The 14,747-nt window shown below is 35.7% G+C and overlaps 3 protein-coding genes across 9 annotated transcripts; 1 reads left to right on the top strand and 2 right to left on the bottom strand.

The window, feature by feature from the left end:
• Nucleotides 1–355: 355 nt before the first annotated feature.
• LOC111486527 (probable E3 ubiquitin-protein ligase XERICO) lies at nt 356–2,654 on the bottom strand. 2 transcript variants are annotated; one of them, XM_023133714.1, is made up of 4 exons: nt 2,587–2,654; nt 2,345–2,547; nt 1,180–1,731; nt 356–672 (listed from the first exon to the last, which is right to left on the bottom strand). In XM_023133714.1, the coding sequence occupies exons 3-4, from the start codon at nt 1,635–1,637 to the stop codon at nt 636–638; spliced, it is 495 nt and encodes a 164-aa protein (XP_022989482.1). In that variant the 5' UTR covers nt 1,638–1,731; nt 2,345–2,547; nt 2,587–2,654; the 3' UTR covers nt 356–635. The 2 variants fall into 2 exon arrangements, with proteins under 2 accessions (XP_022989482.1, XP_022989483.1); XM_023133715.1 differs by lacking the exons at nt 2,345–2,547; nt 2,587–2,654 and adding an exon at nt 2,253–2,338.
• Nucleotides 2,655–4,065: 1,411 nt separating this feature from the next.
• On the top strand, nt 4,066–6,876 carry LOC111486494 (RRP15-like protein). Its single transcript, XM_023133672.1, has 8 exons — nt 4,066–4,619; nt 4,700–4,801; nt 4,876–4,957; nt 5,065–5,084; nt 5,172–5,232; nt 5,836–5,915; nt 6,218–6,325; nt 6,414–6,876. Exons 1-8 carry the CDS (start codon nt 4,185–4,187, stop codon nt 6,480–6,482), a joined length of 957 nt encoding a protein of 318 aa, XP_022989440.1. The 5' UTR covers nt 4,066–4,184; the 3' UTR covers nt 6,483–6,876.
• A 484-nt stretch (nt 6,877–7,360) lies between these two features.
• Nucleotides 7,361–14,172, bottom strand: LOC111486469 (zinc finger protein CONSTANS-LIKE 9-like). 6 transcript variants are annotated; one of them, XM_023133637.1, is made up of 7 exons: nt 13,910–14,172; nt 12,346–12,443; nt 10,662–10,778; nt 9,736–10,401; nt 8,447–8,674; nt 7,934–8,241; nt 7,361–7,841 (listed from the first exon to the last, which is right to left on the bottom strand). In XM_023133637.1, the coding sequence occupies exons 4-7, from the start codon at nt 10,309–10,311 to the stop codon at nt 7,712–7,714; spliced, it is 1,242 nt and encodes a 413-aa protein (XP_022989405.1). In that variant the 5' UTR covers nt 10,312–10,401; nt 10,662–10,778; nt 12,346–12,443; nt 13,910–14,172; the 3' UTR covers nt 7,361–7,711. The 6 variants fall into 6 exon arrangements, with proteins under 6 accessions (XP_022989405.1, XP_022989402.1, XP_022989401.1 ...); XM_023133634.1 differs by lacking the exons at nt 12,346–12,443; nt 13,910–14,172 and adding an exon at nt 11,173–11,388; XM_023133633.1 differs by lacking the exons at nt 12,346–12,443; nt 13,910–14,172 and adding an exon at nt 11,173–11,388 and having other exon boundaries at nt 10,662–10,883.
• Between the last annotated feature and the right edge of the window lie 575 nt (nt 14,173–14,747).

Here is a 14,747-nt window from a genome sequence, read left to right on the forward strand (position 1 = left end):
CCCTAGTAGTTAAAACCATGAGGGGAACATTGGTTGGAGAGGGGAACGAAACATTTCTTATAAGAGTGTGGAAACCTCTCCCTAGCAGTTAAAACCGTGAGTTTGACGGTGATACATAACGGGTCAAAACGGACAATATTTGCTAGCGGTGGGCTTGGACTATTAAAAATAGCCATAAAAAGAGACAACACCTCTCAACCTCTCAAAATATTAGATTTTTCCTCACGAGTCACAGACCCCACAAATAATGATGGAACAAGCCTACCACACTCTTCCCTTGCATACATATGTAAAGGTAAGTTCATTTTTCTGCAGTAGGATTTCTGTATAAGAAGAAAATTTTGAAGCTTCAAGAAGACGAGAATCCGTAAGCACCAAGATATCATTTTAAGAAAGAATCCTCAACTAAAATACATGTTACATTGCAATCAGAATATCATCTATGCTTCAGAATACTTAAGCACGGACTAGCTAGAACTAAAACTAAATTTGATATGAAACCTTTTGTAACAATCCAAGCCCACCGTACATATGGGGAGAGAAGGTAGTATCAACGTACATATTGTGGAGGAAGCTTCCACTTTGATTTTAGCAGGTTCATCGAAGAAGGCCAGCGAAAATTTTTCGATTTAAGATCATAATACTCGAGGAATATCGTGCTCCGTCGACGAACTGTATTTGACACCAAAAAAAAACATGTAAGGTATTAGAGTTGCCCACCAAGATTTGAACAATTCCCACTATAACTTAAAACTGTAATTCTAAGAAATTTCTGTACATACTGTTAATGCCAATATCAAACAAATAATACTTGAAAAGCTTGTTGCATACTCGGAAAATTCTATGTACAAAAATAGATGAAGTGTATGGATTCAATTTCTACTCGTCCGGGGATCATCTCTCCTAGTCTTGATCTAGCTAGTCCCCTCGGAACGATCTCGAGTTACTTACTCCCTCTCATCTTCGAGTCGAGCTACTTCACTCGTGAAGTAACGGTGCCCTAACTCAAAAGCTAAAGGCACAAGCCAAAAGCATAAAACTTCATAAACATGTATATACAGTGACATCAAACTTAAAATTTCATACACAAAGAAGGTATAAAACGCGTTCATGATTATCTTTAAGAGTATGCTGTGCATGAGTTTTTCCTAACTAAATTCTATCACATTAAACACTCACCAAAAGCACAATTTCTCTTCTTCGGACATGAGAGGAGTTCTGCAAAGAGGACATGTAATGTTCAAGTAGTCCAGCCACTTCTTCAAGCACAGTGTGTGAAAAAGATGGCCACAAGATAAGCGGTTTATCTCCGACTCAGGTTCGAACCAAGTTAAGCAAACAGGGCAGTCATGTTCATGACGATCGGAGCCCTGTACTTTGGCGAACTTAATCGTTGGATATTGGTTCTGAAACGTCTCAATATAACTCCAAGAAGCACCAAAATTGGAATCCCCCAACTCTGAGGAATTTTCCAAGGAATCTGATGGTGGAGCCAACGACGGTGGTGAGAGAAGGATTCCTACGACTTGAAGGATCAAACGAACAAAGCATTTGAACATGGAAAATGATAGTGCAGTGTTTACAAGAAGAACATTAAAGACTCCTTCAGATGGAGCTGGGAGACTGGAGAGGCCCATCGTGGTTGAACTGAACTTCTCAGATTTGGTCAGTACAGGTCGAAAAAAACGCAACAATTAAGAGGATGCAAGCAAATCTTTCTTCAGATCAGACCTGAAAACAAGTTAATAAACAAAAGAACCTTTCACTACCATGTAATGAAGAACAAAACCTCATGAAAAATCATCAGGAAAGAACAGAACTATCCAACTGATTGATGAAAATACAACAATCGAAGTATGAACTTGAAGAAGCGTAATCTCTAAAAGGAGGCAAACTTGAAGAGAACCGACCAATTGAAGTGAAGAAACAGAAGAGAATTCTATTTGTTTCATCAAATTATATGAAACTACAGTTTTTCACATGAATCATACAGCAAATAGGAGGTTCAACTTCCAAATCTTCACAGTTGAGGCACGAAGTAATAACGAACACCATGGAGAAATTTCAGAAGTCTACAAACTCAAGAACAAAAAGATTCAATACATTCCACAAACCACTCGAATAAATTCAAACACTCCAGAGAGCGGAAATGCTTACAAAAAAAAAAAAAAAAAAAAAAAAAAAAAAAAAAAAAAAAAAAAAAAAAAAAAAAAAAAAAAAAAAAAAAAAAAAAAAAGCGATTCCGTCTTTACCAAATTGAGAAACCAGATAAGATCCATCAATGGAAAGTGAACATTTCTTCATGAAGAAAACGAAAAGGAAAAGGAGGCGACCGGAAACTTACGTCAAAGCGTTCAATCTGCAAGAACGAAGAGGAACAGAGAGCGGATGATCGAAAAGAGCAAAAAAACCGACGAGAAAATCGTGGAATTGTTGAAATGGTAAAGATTTATGATCAGCTCATCCTGATTCGACTGACGCCATTCATATACGCGATCGGAGGAAGCTTCAAGTGGTGATGGATCAAATCTTTAATTAAAACTTCATGAATTTGATTATCTCAAAGCTAACCCCATATTGTGTCAAAAAATAAATTTATGTATGCAACTATCCGTAGGAGTTCTTCATTGAATTTATGATATAGTGTTAAATTTCTAGTGGCTCAAAAGTTCCAAGGAGTTTCAAATGAAGCTTATATAGACTTTATGTAGATAGCATTTTAGTGGCTCCAATGAGTTAATAACTTTTATGGTATTTAATTATCATCGTGATTGCTCGTAATACTTATTTAAATAAATAAAATTAAAATTACTTTAGTCGTCGATCTTATGTAAGGTATAGGGTTGATGACGTGATGAGTGGCGTGAAGCAGCATTTAAGGGGCACGATTTCGGGTAGTGATGGTGGGATTAGAAGGTGAGCAATGGTTAAGTTGAATGGATGAGAGTTGGAAGATAACAGCTCGAACTCGTGAAGGAAAATGATGTCGGAGTTGAGATAAATCCACGTCCATTGGACTTTCTTCTTCTTCTTTAGATTCTCGAGCAACCAAGACCCATTTAGAGTGAGGTTGAAGGGGTTTCGTTCGTGGAGACGAGTTTGAGTTCTGTTGAACCAATTTGGGTAGAGGAGCTCGAGATGGTGGAAATCGAATTTGAGTTTCTAGGGTAAGTCACGGGTTAGTTCATTTACTCATTTCTGAATAATTTGGCTTGATTGTTGTCTCTATAGTTTCATTGTGAGGGGTTTTACAAATGTTGTGAGGGTTGAGAATGGTTGCAAAAGGAGATCGGTTTGAGGGTCGAAGATAACAGTTCTAGGTATCCCTAAATGTTCAAATGTTTATATCTCTTATAATACAAGATGGAATTGCATGATTCTTTACCCGATAAGTTCAACTTGAGGAGAACTACAACGTTGTCGAAGGGGCTATAAGCACTTGGGGTCACGGTTGGGAAAGCCAAACGAGGTAAGAGGAAAAATAGAAGACGACGCACATGCAAGCGAAGGATTGCTAGAGATAAAGGGATGACGGGTCTTGTTCAATTGAACCGATTTTTCAAGTTTCACATGCTTTGACCGTTTTGAACTCGAATTTCAATCCAGTTTCGATTACTGATATTTTCAATAAATTGAAACTCGTTAAGAACCTAAACTGACCATCAAAGTACCAATCAAACGAAGTAAGTAGTATCTCAAAATTAGAGGTGTACATGGTCCGGGTTGGATTGGATTGGGTAAGGGATTTTTTTTTACCCAACCTAAAACTTTTCACAACTCAACCCAACCCAATCCAACCCAATTAGGTTGGTCCGGGTTGTCGGGTTAAATGTAGACCCCTACTCAAAATGTCATATTATTAATATTAATAGATGAGAGTTAACTAATTTTTTCTTATTTTATATTTTTTTTAATTAAAAATTGAAATTATCCCTTAATTAATCAAATACAATAATTAATAAATCCATGCATTTTTATTTTATTTTATTTTATTGGAACATTTTTTTTTAATTTAAAAAATGGGCCAAAACCAATTGGGCCATTTATTCCAAATTTCCCTTTCGTAAACCCTAATCACTCTGTTCTTCAGCTTCTTCTTCCATTGTTCGTGTCGTGGCGGTGGATTTCTACAGAACTTTCTCTGAAAGACTTGAAAATTTCGTTGTGCATTTGAATCAGAAACTATGGCCGAGGAAGGGGAATTGATGAGAGGTACGAAGAGGAGTAAAAAGATTGGTTCTAGGAACAAGAAAAGGCCGAGGATGATGGGTGGAAGTGGAAACAAAGTTAAGATTGATAGGAAAATGCAGAAACTTTTTCGAAAACGAGCGCGTGAGTATAATTCAGATGATGAAGATGATGACACAAATACTGCAGCGGCTCCAGCGGTTGGAGATGAGAGCAAAGTTTCAGAGCACAATCGCGAGGAGGTTGAAGATGAAGAGTTTTCTGAGGGTGAAGAAGAGGAAGGGAACGATGTGAATTCGGATGCGGGGCTTTCCGAAGACGATGAGAGTGGTGTAATGCAACCGGGTATAACTAAGTTTATTGAAGGTTGTAGAGCATTCAGAGCTGCTTTCAGGAGTATTCTTAAGAAGAGCATATCTGATGAAACTCTGGTAGTTTATACATCTTACGTGTGTTGGAGTTGTTTTCAATAGTAGTAATGAAGAATTAATCCGCCATGTATGTGTTGCAGGGTCCTATATTATCAGCAAACAGGAAGCTTGTTGCTGAAAAGCTTGCAGAAGAGGAAGCTGAGCGGAAGGTCACAGGAGAGGCCAAGAAGGAGAAACAATTGGTATTTCCTATTATGTTTGTTGTATGATTTAGCTTGCTTCAAATTAGCTTACTCTAAATGTTTGGATATTGTAGATGGCAGAAAAAGGGCATGTGAAGCCTGCTACTTACTTGGATTCTCATGAGAAGTTTCTTATTGGCGTTGCTACAAAAGGAGGTAGTGTATCGTTCTATCTTCTATAAAGATGGGTGTGGCTGTTGATTATAAATTATTGTCATACTAACATAGTTATCTCTATGCATTGGTTCTTGTTGGATTGTCAGTCGTCAAGTTGTTTAATGCTGTAAGTAGCCAAATTTATATTTAGCCAATTTTTTGCTCTTCTATTTTGTATTCGTCGCTGAATTCGGTTATTATTAATATGATACAGGTCAACAAGGCACAACATGCCCAGAAGGGTTTGAATCCTTCCAGAGCTAAAGATGCTAAAGGTATTGTGCCTCCTATGTAACTTTGATCTTAGAAGTTAACAAAATAAAAAATTGTGTAGAACTAATATAATTTTCACCCTTTCCTTCTTGCTTTGTGAAAATGGCATTTGCATTCGATTAATTTGGTTTGAATCTGTAGTTCACGTTCCATTGTACTGAATCTTGTAGCTTAATTTTCGATGTCGTACGATGTATGTCTTATATTTTGTTTTGGGGTTTCTGCTTTATCCTTGATGAAAACCATTTTGTGTAGTCTGACAACATACCAAAGTTCTAATTAATGAGTCAAGTAACTTTACTATGTGATTGGAGTAACCAGTTACTTATAGGGACGTGCCTTGGATTTATCGCCCCGTTAGTTTCTCATGCTTGCTTTCTGTCAACTAATGCCTTCCCTTCCACTGTTGGCTTACGTAGTGTCATTTCGAGTTTAGCGTAACATTACTAGACCTATCATGGTTGCATACTTGCATGCTCATCCTTTCCTTCTTGACTTGTGATTATGTGAGGGGCTGTTGAAGACTGAGGGTGAAACCATGTGTAAAATACCTTCTCGTTCTATCTTGTCTCATTCTGAGTAATTTATTTGGTTTATACTGTCAGCTATAAGTAAGCGCAGGAAAGAAGCCTTCTTTTCTGAGTTGGGCAAGCCAACTTTGTCAGCAACAAACAATAATGCGAAGGTTAGTTATTTCTACTTTCTAGTCTTCCAATTTCCGCTATAGAATTTGATAAATTTATCAAATTTTAACAACGCGTTCGTAAATTCTCGTCTCAATTGCTTACAAGGGATGTTACTCTTTACGAACACCTGAGTCTCTGTACTCGAGGCAAAGCATATGTGTGGCCTGTTTAATTACCATCATCACCGTTGTTTTTGTTTACAGTGGAATGGGGAAGGGAGGTGTATGATGGTTAAGGGAGGTGTATTATCTGTTTCTTCGTGTTCATAATGAATTAAAATGACCACCTCTGTGTTGAACAGGGGAACACATCAGGTGATGCAGCGGAAGCTGAAGAGCCTGCCTGGGCTCCGTTACGTGATAATTATATGCTGACCAATTCCAAGCTAAAAGATTGGGATAAGATGCCAGTAAGATATACTTTCAAATACTAATGTCGGTTGCGCCTGTTACTATTGGTTCCGATTTTCATATCAGTGTGATCAACTATACTTGCAGGATAATACGACTAAAGCTGAGGACAACGGGAGAATGTTGGGTGACAGTAGTTCAGATGACGATGATTGATTGGTTTCATAAATCTTATAGTTTTCAGTTAGCCGATCGTTCACAAAGCTGGGTTCGATTTTGGCTTCGTAGTGTTGATACAAAAAGATGCCCTAAGCATTTTCGGTCACGTGGTGGCGAACTCACCTTGAATGCCTCAGCTATATCTTGTTATTGAGCCCACGAAAAGTTCCCTCTATTTATTTGTCCAATTTTTGTTCCGATCTCCAGTGAGATTCAAGTGTTAAAGGTCACCCCATTTGCTCTGAGTTTATATGATTTTTGAGCAAAGTGGTTGAAGATGAAAATTTTGGTCTCAATTTGTATGGATTGCACAAGTAGTTAAGAGAGAAATGTATTGGTGCTAATTTACTTATTGAAATTTATAAAATCTACCAACGCTGGTGTCTCTTAAGTTTGTTCCAGTTGTTGGTTGTGGTGTCATTTTTAAACTGGTTGGTCTCTGTAGTTATTCAAACTAAAGCTATTTTATAGGTTTCTTTTCTTGGCAACAATTGTTTGGGTGGTAATAGTTCATAACTATGCATCTGTTAGGAGGAGGTTTTTACATGCCAGCATCTTCGCTAGCACACTACTTGGTGTCTGTTTTGGTCAAGCTTACTGCTAGGAGATATTGTCCGCTTTGGTTTGTTACTTTAATACCATTTGTAACAGCTCAAGCTCGTTATTCTAATACCATCTATAACAACTCAAGCTCACCACTAGTAGATATTGTCTGCTTTGATCTACTATGTATCACCGTCAAAACGCGTCTATTAGAAAAAAAATTTCACACCCTTGTAACGAATGCTTCATTCCATTCCACTCTCAAGCTGATCTAATCTAAGTCTAAAGAAACATGTGTACTGCAAACGGAGGGTAGCTAAAATGGACTTGTATGACAACAAACAAGCCATACATTTATGTTACAAAGAACTTACAAGCTCTCCACAGAATTGTTGTGATCCTTTGTTCGTTTTGGGGGGTATGGATACAGAATTTTCAGCCCCCTCGAGTTGTATCGACAAGCTATTATAGACCTGGCTTTTGTGCATCTACCCTCTTACCATCTGATGGAAAACTCAGGGTCCATATACAAATAAACTTCCCGTTCGACACTGGGAAAGCGATATTTATCCATTGATTAGAGTATATTGTCGGACTATTAAGCCACATATCCGTTTCGGTTTGCTTTTTTTTGGTTTTTTGTTTTACTTTTTCGTATTCATCAAATTCCAAAAGTTAAACTTTCAGTAGCTTCTGGTTTGATTCAGTGGATCATAGTCATACGCTTCTCCAGCTTTAACAAAGCGCCCCTTGACACGCCTTCTAATATCGGCCCTCTCTTTGCGAGAAGCATACCTCACCTTCTTTTCAAACCTATGACAGGATCAAACGACAGTTGAGAATGCAAAAGCTATGTGAAATAATTCCGCGCGAAGCTAAAAGGGTTCAAAGCTACTAATACTCACTTACGAGCTTTCTTCTTTTCCTTGTAACGCATTACGGCATCGCTACGATTAGATGACTGGAAAGAACTCTCAGTGGCCATAGAACAGCAAGGAGGCTCTCCCATTAGAAGCATTGGTGAAGCTCCACAGTCTTGAGGTTCGCCTGCGCTACTCTCTCCAGTCATGCCAGAAAATGATAGGCTGGAGTGCTCTTGCTTATTGTTATAACAGAGAATCGGTTCAGTCTTCGCACTCATCATGGAATCTGCAGATGCTGCATTACTGCTCGCTGGACGCATCGTATTATTAACTAAACCAACGAACGCTCCCTGAATATAAGCATTCACATTTAGAATATGCAAGTGTAATATCACAAGTGCTTGTTATTATTCATACTTAAAAATCAAGTGGTTTGAAATTATTAAATCCTTATAAGTTCATCCATGAGAAACAACCAATAAATAGCATGAAGCAATGACAAGACTAACTTCCAATAAACAATCAAAAGGCTTTTCTGCAAAGGGATTGAAGTACCTCTGCTGCAGGCACACCAGGGCAACCAGATTTCGTGGCGGACAGACTTTTCATCCTAAACAAGCTATCAATACCACCATTCTCTAGCAATTCTTCAGAAAAACTGAGAGATACACCAAATAGTTCATCATAGTTTTCAAGATTCCAACTATCTTCATCCATATTCAAATTCTCGTAGAGGTCATCTTCAATATCGAGTCCAGGACCTTTTGTTCCAGCACAGTGCAACTGCATATTAATAGTGTGAAAATTGCAAAGATTCTTATGAAAAAACTACCGAATTTTAAGGCATAAATGTCAAAGTCATACTGGGACGATTCTACTGAATGCTGCCAGTAGAGCCATTTACAAGTGTTTGTGCAAATATCGAATAAGTTCGCATCATTCGAAAAATATAGGAGGTCACAGTTATTTTCAAGTCATAAGAATGAGAGTTGATCAAAATAAATATTAAAAACTAAGAAAGTAATAAGAAACTACTAGTGAATCTTTGATTTCAATTGCAGAGTCTATAGATAATAGATCATAGTATTGAAATATTTATTCAGCAAGGTTCATGACTCCAAGAACAAAAATAAAAATATTTTAGCTTTGGAAAATAAGTGCTACAGTATATAACCTTGAATTGTGTACCATAGTTTCTCTAATACGAAATCAGAAGAAAGAGTAACTTTAAAGTGGAAGCTAAACAATTTATCCACTAATAGAGATTACAACTAAACTTATTGAAAGAGTTTCTGGAAATTACTACTAAACTTATTAAGTTGTTCAGAAATTGGTTTGACTAGTCAAATCGAAAAATATAGTGTGTTCAAAGTAGCTTATACATACTATTCTTACAAATAACTAAATAAGATCATGACGTTTTTAAAAAGAAAACGAAGATTAACATAGTAGACGATGGCCACTACGACACTAGACTACGACTAGTCAAATGGAAAATTTGCATATACATACCATTCTTACAGTCTACCAACTTATACCATAACATTTTTAAAATGGAAGTCATGAGACGTTAATATGGTAGATAGATAGCCACTAGGAATTCAAAAGTATCAAGTTTTTGACTTGTGCCAATAAAATTAGGATTATATACTTCGTCGATAATTTGGTCTGTTACCAAGTATTTTGGGAGAACCACATGATTTGATAAGGATTTGGATTGAACAGCATAAACGACACGACTGATTACATTTGCTACATATGCCATCATTTTAATAAATTCATATCTAATGCAGAAACCTTTCGTTTAAATTTAGTTCCGGAGAATATGATTTATTATTATGTACCTTGGGTGAAGTTGCATTTATCCTCATTGGTTGGTCCATGACGTGAGGCTTGGATGGATATTGAGGCATTGAAGAGGAGCCATACCAAATTGATCTATCCTCATTTGAGAATTCATTGGTTTGATCTGCACCAGATACATTTTGACCAGCTTGATCATCAGGGCCCCAGTCATTTACTGCACTATTTTCAGCAATGCTCATTAATCCTAATTCTTGTTCACAAGCATCACCTACAGACGGGAGATCTAGAACAAACGACCAGATAGATGAGAGTTCTGCAGCTGTCGGGCATCCTGAGAAACAATTGATTGGTTGCCTCTTTCGGGACGAAATGGAAGCAGATGAGCTATGCCCCATATAATCACAATTTTGACAAAGTGAAATATTCTCTTCAGGATATCTAACAAATGCAGCTTGTGAATGACACCTATCACATAACAACGCCCTCAAGTGGCGCCTCGACAGGGCATTAGCAGAGTGAACATTACGGTCACAAGATAAGCACAAAGCTGCAGAATCGGATCGACAGTAAACAGTCGACCTTTGATGCCCACAGAAATCACATATGTAACCCATGCTGCAATCAGATCTTTGAACCTTTTCGTATAAATATTTCTAGATTGCCAAAGCTAGAATCAAACTACAGGAACGAGCTAAATGCAGCTTCTGCAATAAATAAACACCATATTAATCAAAACCATCACTCCCAAATCTTTACAACAGCCAAAAGAGGCAGTTCAAGAGAGGTTACTTTTAACAAGAGAAATCAAAGAGTAAGAAAAACCTACAAATGAAATACTTCTCCCTCTACAAAACCAAATAATCTATCAGCTAAAGTAGAGAATTACTCCAAAACAAACTGTCCAAAAAGGGCAAATAATTAAGCTGCTATTCAACAAGAACTCATAATTGGAACCTGAACCTACCTTTAAGTGGAAAGACATGGCCACTACCCATGTCCCCAGCTCCAAGAACTTAACACAAATTCATACTCAGCACGAGAATAAAGGGGAAGAGGAGAAAACTTTCGTGAACATTCAATTCTGAACCATGAAAACCACGACAACAATAAATGGAGTTAGCTTCCTGCGATGATTTCTTAGACTGAATGAATCAAACGTCCAACTCTTTTGCACAATCAAAATTACCTGTCAGAAAAAGAGAAAAACCGCGGCAAAAACACACAAATCCATACAATCAAAAGCAACCCAGTTGAACATAGAACCAAAACATGAAGAAAAACTCAACGATAACGAATTTGGTGCACATAAGAACAAAAGGGCAGTCAGCAAACACCTCCTAGAGTCGAAATCGGGCAATACTTTTACAGAAATCATTTCCCAAGCAAACGGAAAAAGGGAGAGAAAGAGAAAACACACACACAAAAAAGGGGAAGAACTGATAGAAGTACAAGAGAGGTTTCAAAAAAGAAATTACCGCACTTAGAAAACAGAAGCGGAGATCGGTAAAAGGGGGCTTCAGATTATAACAAAACTAATGATTGCTGCAAAAGAACCCCAAAGAAACTGGAAATTTCTGAGAATCTCTCTTAATCTGATTCTGGTTTTTTTTCTTTCCCTCATTTTAGGTGGGCAGAAGAGAAGGGTATGGGAAGGATGTGAGCATGTGTGAAAAGGGAAAAATTGACACATACCCAATAATAAAAATTAAAAAAATAAATAAATTTTAAAAAAAGTTTCTTTTTTTAGATGATAATGAACAAAAACAAAAAACGATTAAATTCTATCATTTTTCATATTTCTCTCTTTATTATTTATCAAATCAATATTTTTAAAAAAATTATTTACGTCTACTAAAATTTACATATATTAAAATATATATATTTATAAATTAAAAATATAACATAAATAAATGAAATATTTACAAAAAAAAAGAAAAAAAAAAGAAGAAGGGTCAATTGCCAATTTCCATCGTATTTAATTGCGAAAAGCCAAAAGGGTACTTTTTATATTCTTAAAGATTTTTTATTTTTTTAATATTATATTAATATATTATGTCATTAGAGATATTATAGTTTATAGTAAAGAGCTTAAATGTCATAGGTTATTTATCTATTATTTAATATTTCACTAAAAACACTATATATCAATATTTATAATTTTTTTAATTGAATAAAGAAATAAAAAGTATATATATATATATATAAAAAAAACAACTCTTTTTTTTTTCTTACAATATTATATCATTATTACAATTATATTAAACATATGAGACAAAATTAAAATTAAATGTATTAATATATTAAAACACATTTTTGGCTAAATAATTAATTGAAAAATTATTTAATATGAGAGAGATTGGTTCATAGTATAGGCTCCAATACATATTAGATGTAAACTAAGCTTTTGGTTTCCCATTTGGTGCAATTAGGCAGCCATTAAATCATTTATGAATTCTAAAGTTTTTTTTTTTTTTTTCTTTTTCTTTTTTCTTTAAAGGAAATTCAAATGCAATTTTCAACTTTCAAATTTTAAAACAACCCATTAATTTAAATTGAAGCCTAGATTTTAACAAGTTATGAAATTAATATCTTGAAACTATTTTTTTAAAAAAATTACGGTACCGAGCTCTTTAAGCGTCTTTCTTTACCCATTCATGCTAAAGGGTAGTGAGTGGAGTCAAGCACAAAACGATCCTCAGCTATCGAAATCAATCTTGTTTGATCTCCTGTTGAAATGGTGACTCACCTGCAAGATCAATTTTTCAAATATAGGTTCATTCCACTTTCTACAAAACGAAGGCAGAAAAATAAAGATCTCAAATACGACAATTTTTCAAGTATATAGAGAATGAATGACATAATCATCTAGCCTTGGTTCTCTCATCGTCTAATTCCTACAAAGCAAATGTAAGAACGGTTTGAGATTGGGCATAACTCTTCTTCCTTTTGACCGAACAACTGATTGCATAAATCTTGCTCTACCCATTTCTTTCTTTTTAAAACCAATCAATAAATTATTTATAAAAAAAAAAAAAAAAAACACGAAACACTAACCGATAATTTAAAAAAAAAATCAATCAAGAACTCAAACCTAATACTAACCACAAATCTTGCCCCACTTAACAATATACTCGTCGGCCGCAAAAATGATACCCTCTATGATATGAATGGATGGATTTTGGAGAGTTGATATTCTCAGCTTTGAGCTTAAAGTCTCATGGCTTTGCTTTTTACAAAAGATCTCACTCCAATGGAAATAGTATTCCTTACTTGTAAACACATGATATTCCTCTTAATTAGCCAATGTGGGACTACTTCTCTCAGTAACCCTTAACAATACTTCCCTCGAACAAAGTACACCATAGAGCCTCTCCTGAGACCTCTTTTTCTGAAGCTCTCAAGTAGCTTTCCCTTAATCGGGACTCAATTCCTTGTTTGGAACCCTCAAACTAAACAATGTACACCCTTAGTTTGACACTTAAGTCATATTTGACTACAATTTCAAGGCTCACAACTTCTTAGTTCGACACTCGATGATTCTATTAACATGGCTAAGTTAAGGGCATGACTTTGATACCATATGTAACAGCCCAAGTCGACCGTTAACAGATATTGTTTGCTTTGACCCGTTACATATCGTCATTAGTCTTATGGTTTTAAAAAGCATCTACTAGAGAGAAGTTTCCACCCCTCTGTAAGAAATGTTTTGTTTTCTCTCCAACTAAGGTGAGATCTCACAATCCACCTCCCTTGGGAGTTCAGCGTCCTTGCTGGCACATCACCCGGTATCTGGCTCTGATACCATGTTAGGAATCACGAACCTCCACAATGGTATGATATAGCCCATTTTGAGCAAATGATCTTATGACTTTGCTTTTAGTTTCCCAATAAGATAGTATTCCTTACTTATAAACTCATCATCTACATCTTAATTAGCAAACGTGGGACTACGTTTCATAATAATCCTCACCACACAAATCCATAAATGAGATGCCTACATCTTTCAATCGCATAGATTAATTATTCAAACTTTTCAACAAAACGGTAAATCTCACTTGAAACGCCACTCTACTCGTATCTTTAAAGCCCTTTTCTTTCTAGGATGCAATCTTCATGGCTCAAAAGAGAAGGAGAAGAGAAGAGAAGAGAAGAGGAGAGGAGAGGAGAGAGAGAGAGAGAGAGAATGCTAATATGAGGGAATCAGAGACCTACTTGGCAAATGAAGAAAATACATCAAAGATCACCAATGAAGAATTGAACCCCACAAATCCAAAAAGTGTGCATAAGTGCTTTCTCCTTCCTTTCATCCTTCCCTTCCCACTATAGAATACCTGCATTCAGCGATTACTTTCATCGACATAATCACTAACTAAACGATTACATTGATACCCAACGATTAGTCAAACATTTAAACAATAACGTGAAAAAGTCGATGAACAGTAAAATGAAGCTAAACTAAAAATTTCAACAAAAATATCACAAATATGAACAATAAAAATTTATAACCTGTTTAAGAAGCATAAAGGATGAAGATTCTTAATCAATCAACATCCTAGAAGGTTGGGACCCCTGTATTTCAATCAGCATCAATACTTAATCCCTTTATATAATTAGTGAATGTTCTTGATGATGTGATTGCATATTAGTGATAATAAAACAGATTCTATGCTCTTATGATACTGAAAGTTCACAGGACATTTTCACTATTTACAAGTCTTCCAATAATACAAGTTCATATGGATATGAAGTTTTACCCATTTGCTCAACTTTTCAATAAACTATTGAATAAATCCTATATGAAATTTTCAAACAGACAAAATCCTATTGGAGGCTCTAAACAAATAGATATTAGAGAACATCTACATCAAGAAATTAGGTCCTTTTCAGTTTGCTAGCTCTGATCTAAAAATAGATTTTAACTAAAAAAACAAAAAATATACATTTCATATAATACTGTACGAGAAAAATTTCAGTGTAAAAGAAAATATACGTCAATTTTCCCAAAAGTTCCACCTAATAAATTTAAAAAATGGCATTCAATCCCAACAAA

The sequence above is a fragment of the Cucurbita maxima genome, unplaced genomic scaffold (assembly GCF_002738345.1).
Source record: "Cucurbita maxima cultivar Rimu unplaced genomic scaffold, Cmax_1.0 Cma_Scf00011, whole genome shotgun sequence".
NCBI lineage: Eukaryota > Viridiplantae > Streptophyta > Magnoliopsida > Cucurbitales > Cucurbitaceae > Cucurbita > Cucurbita maxima.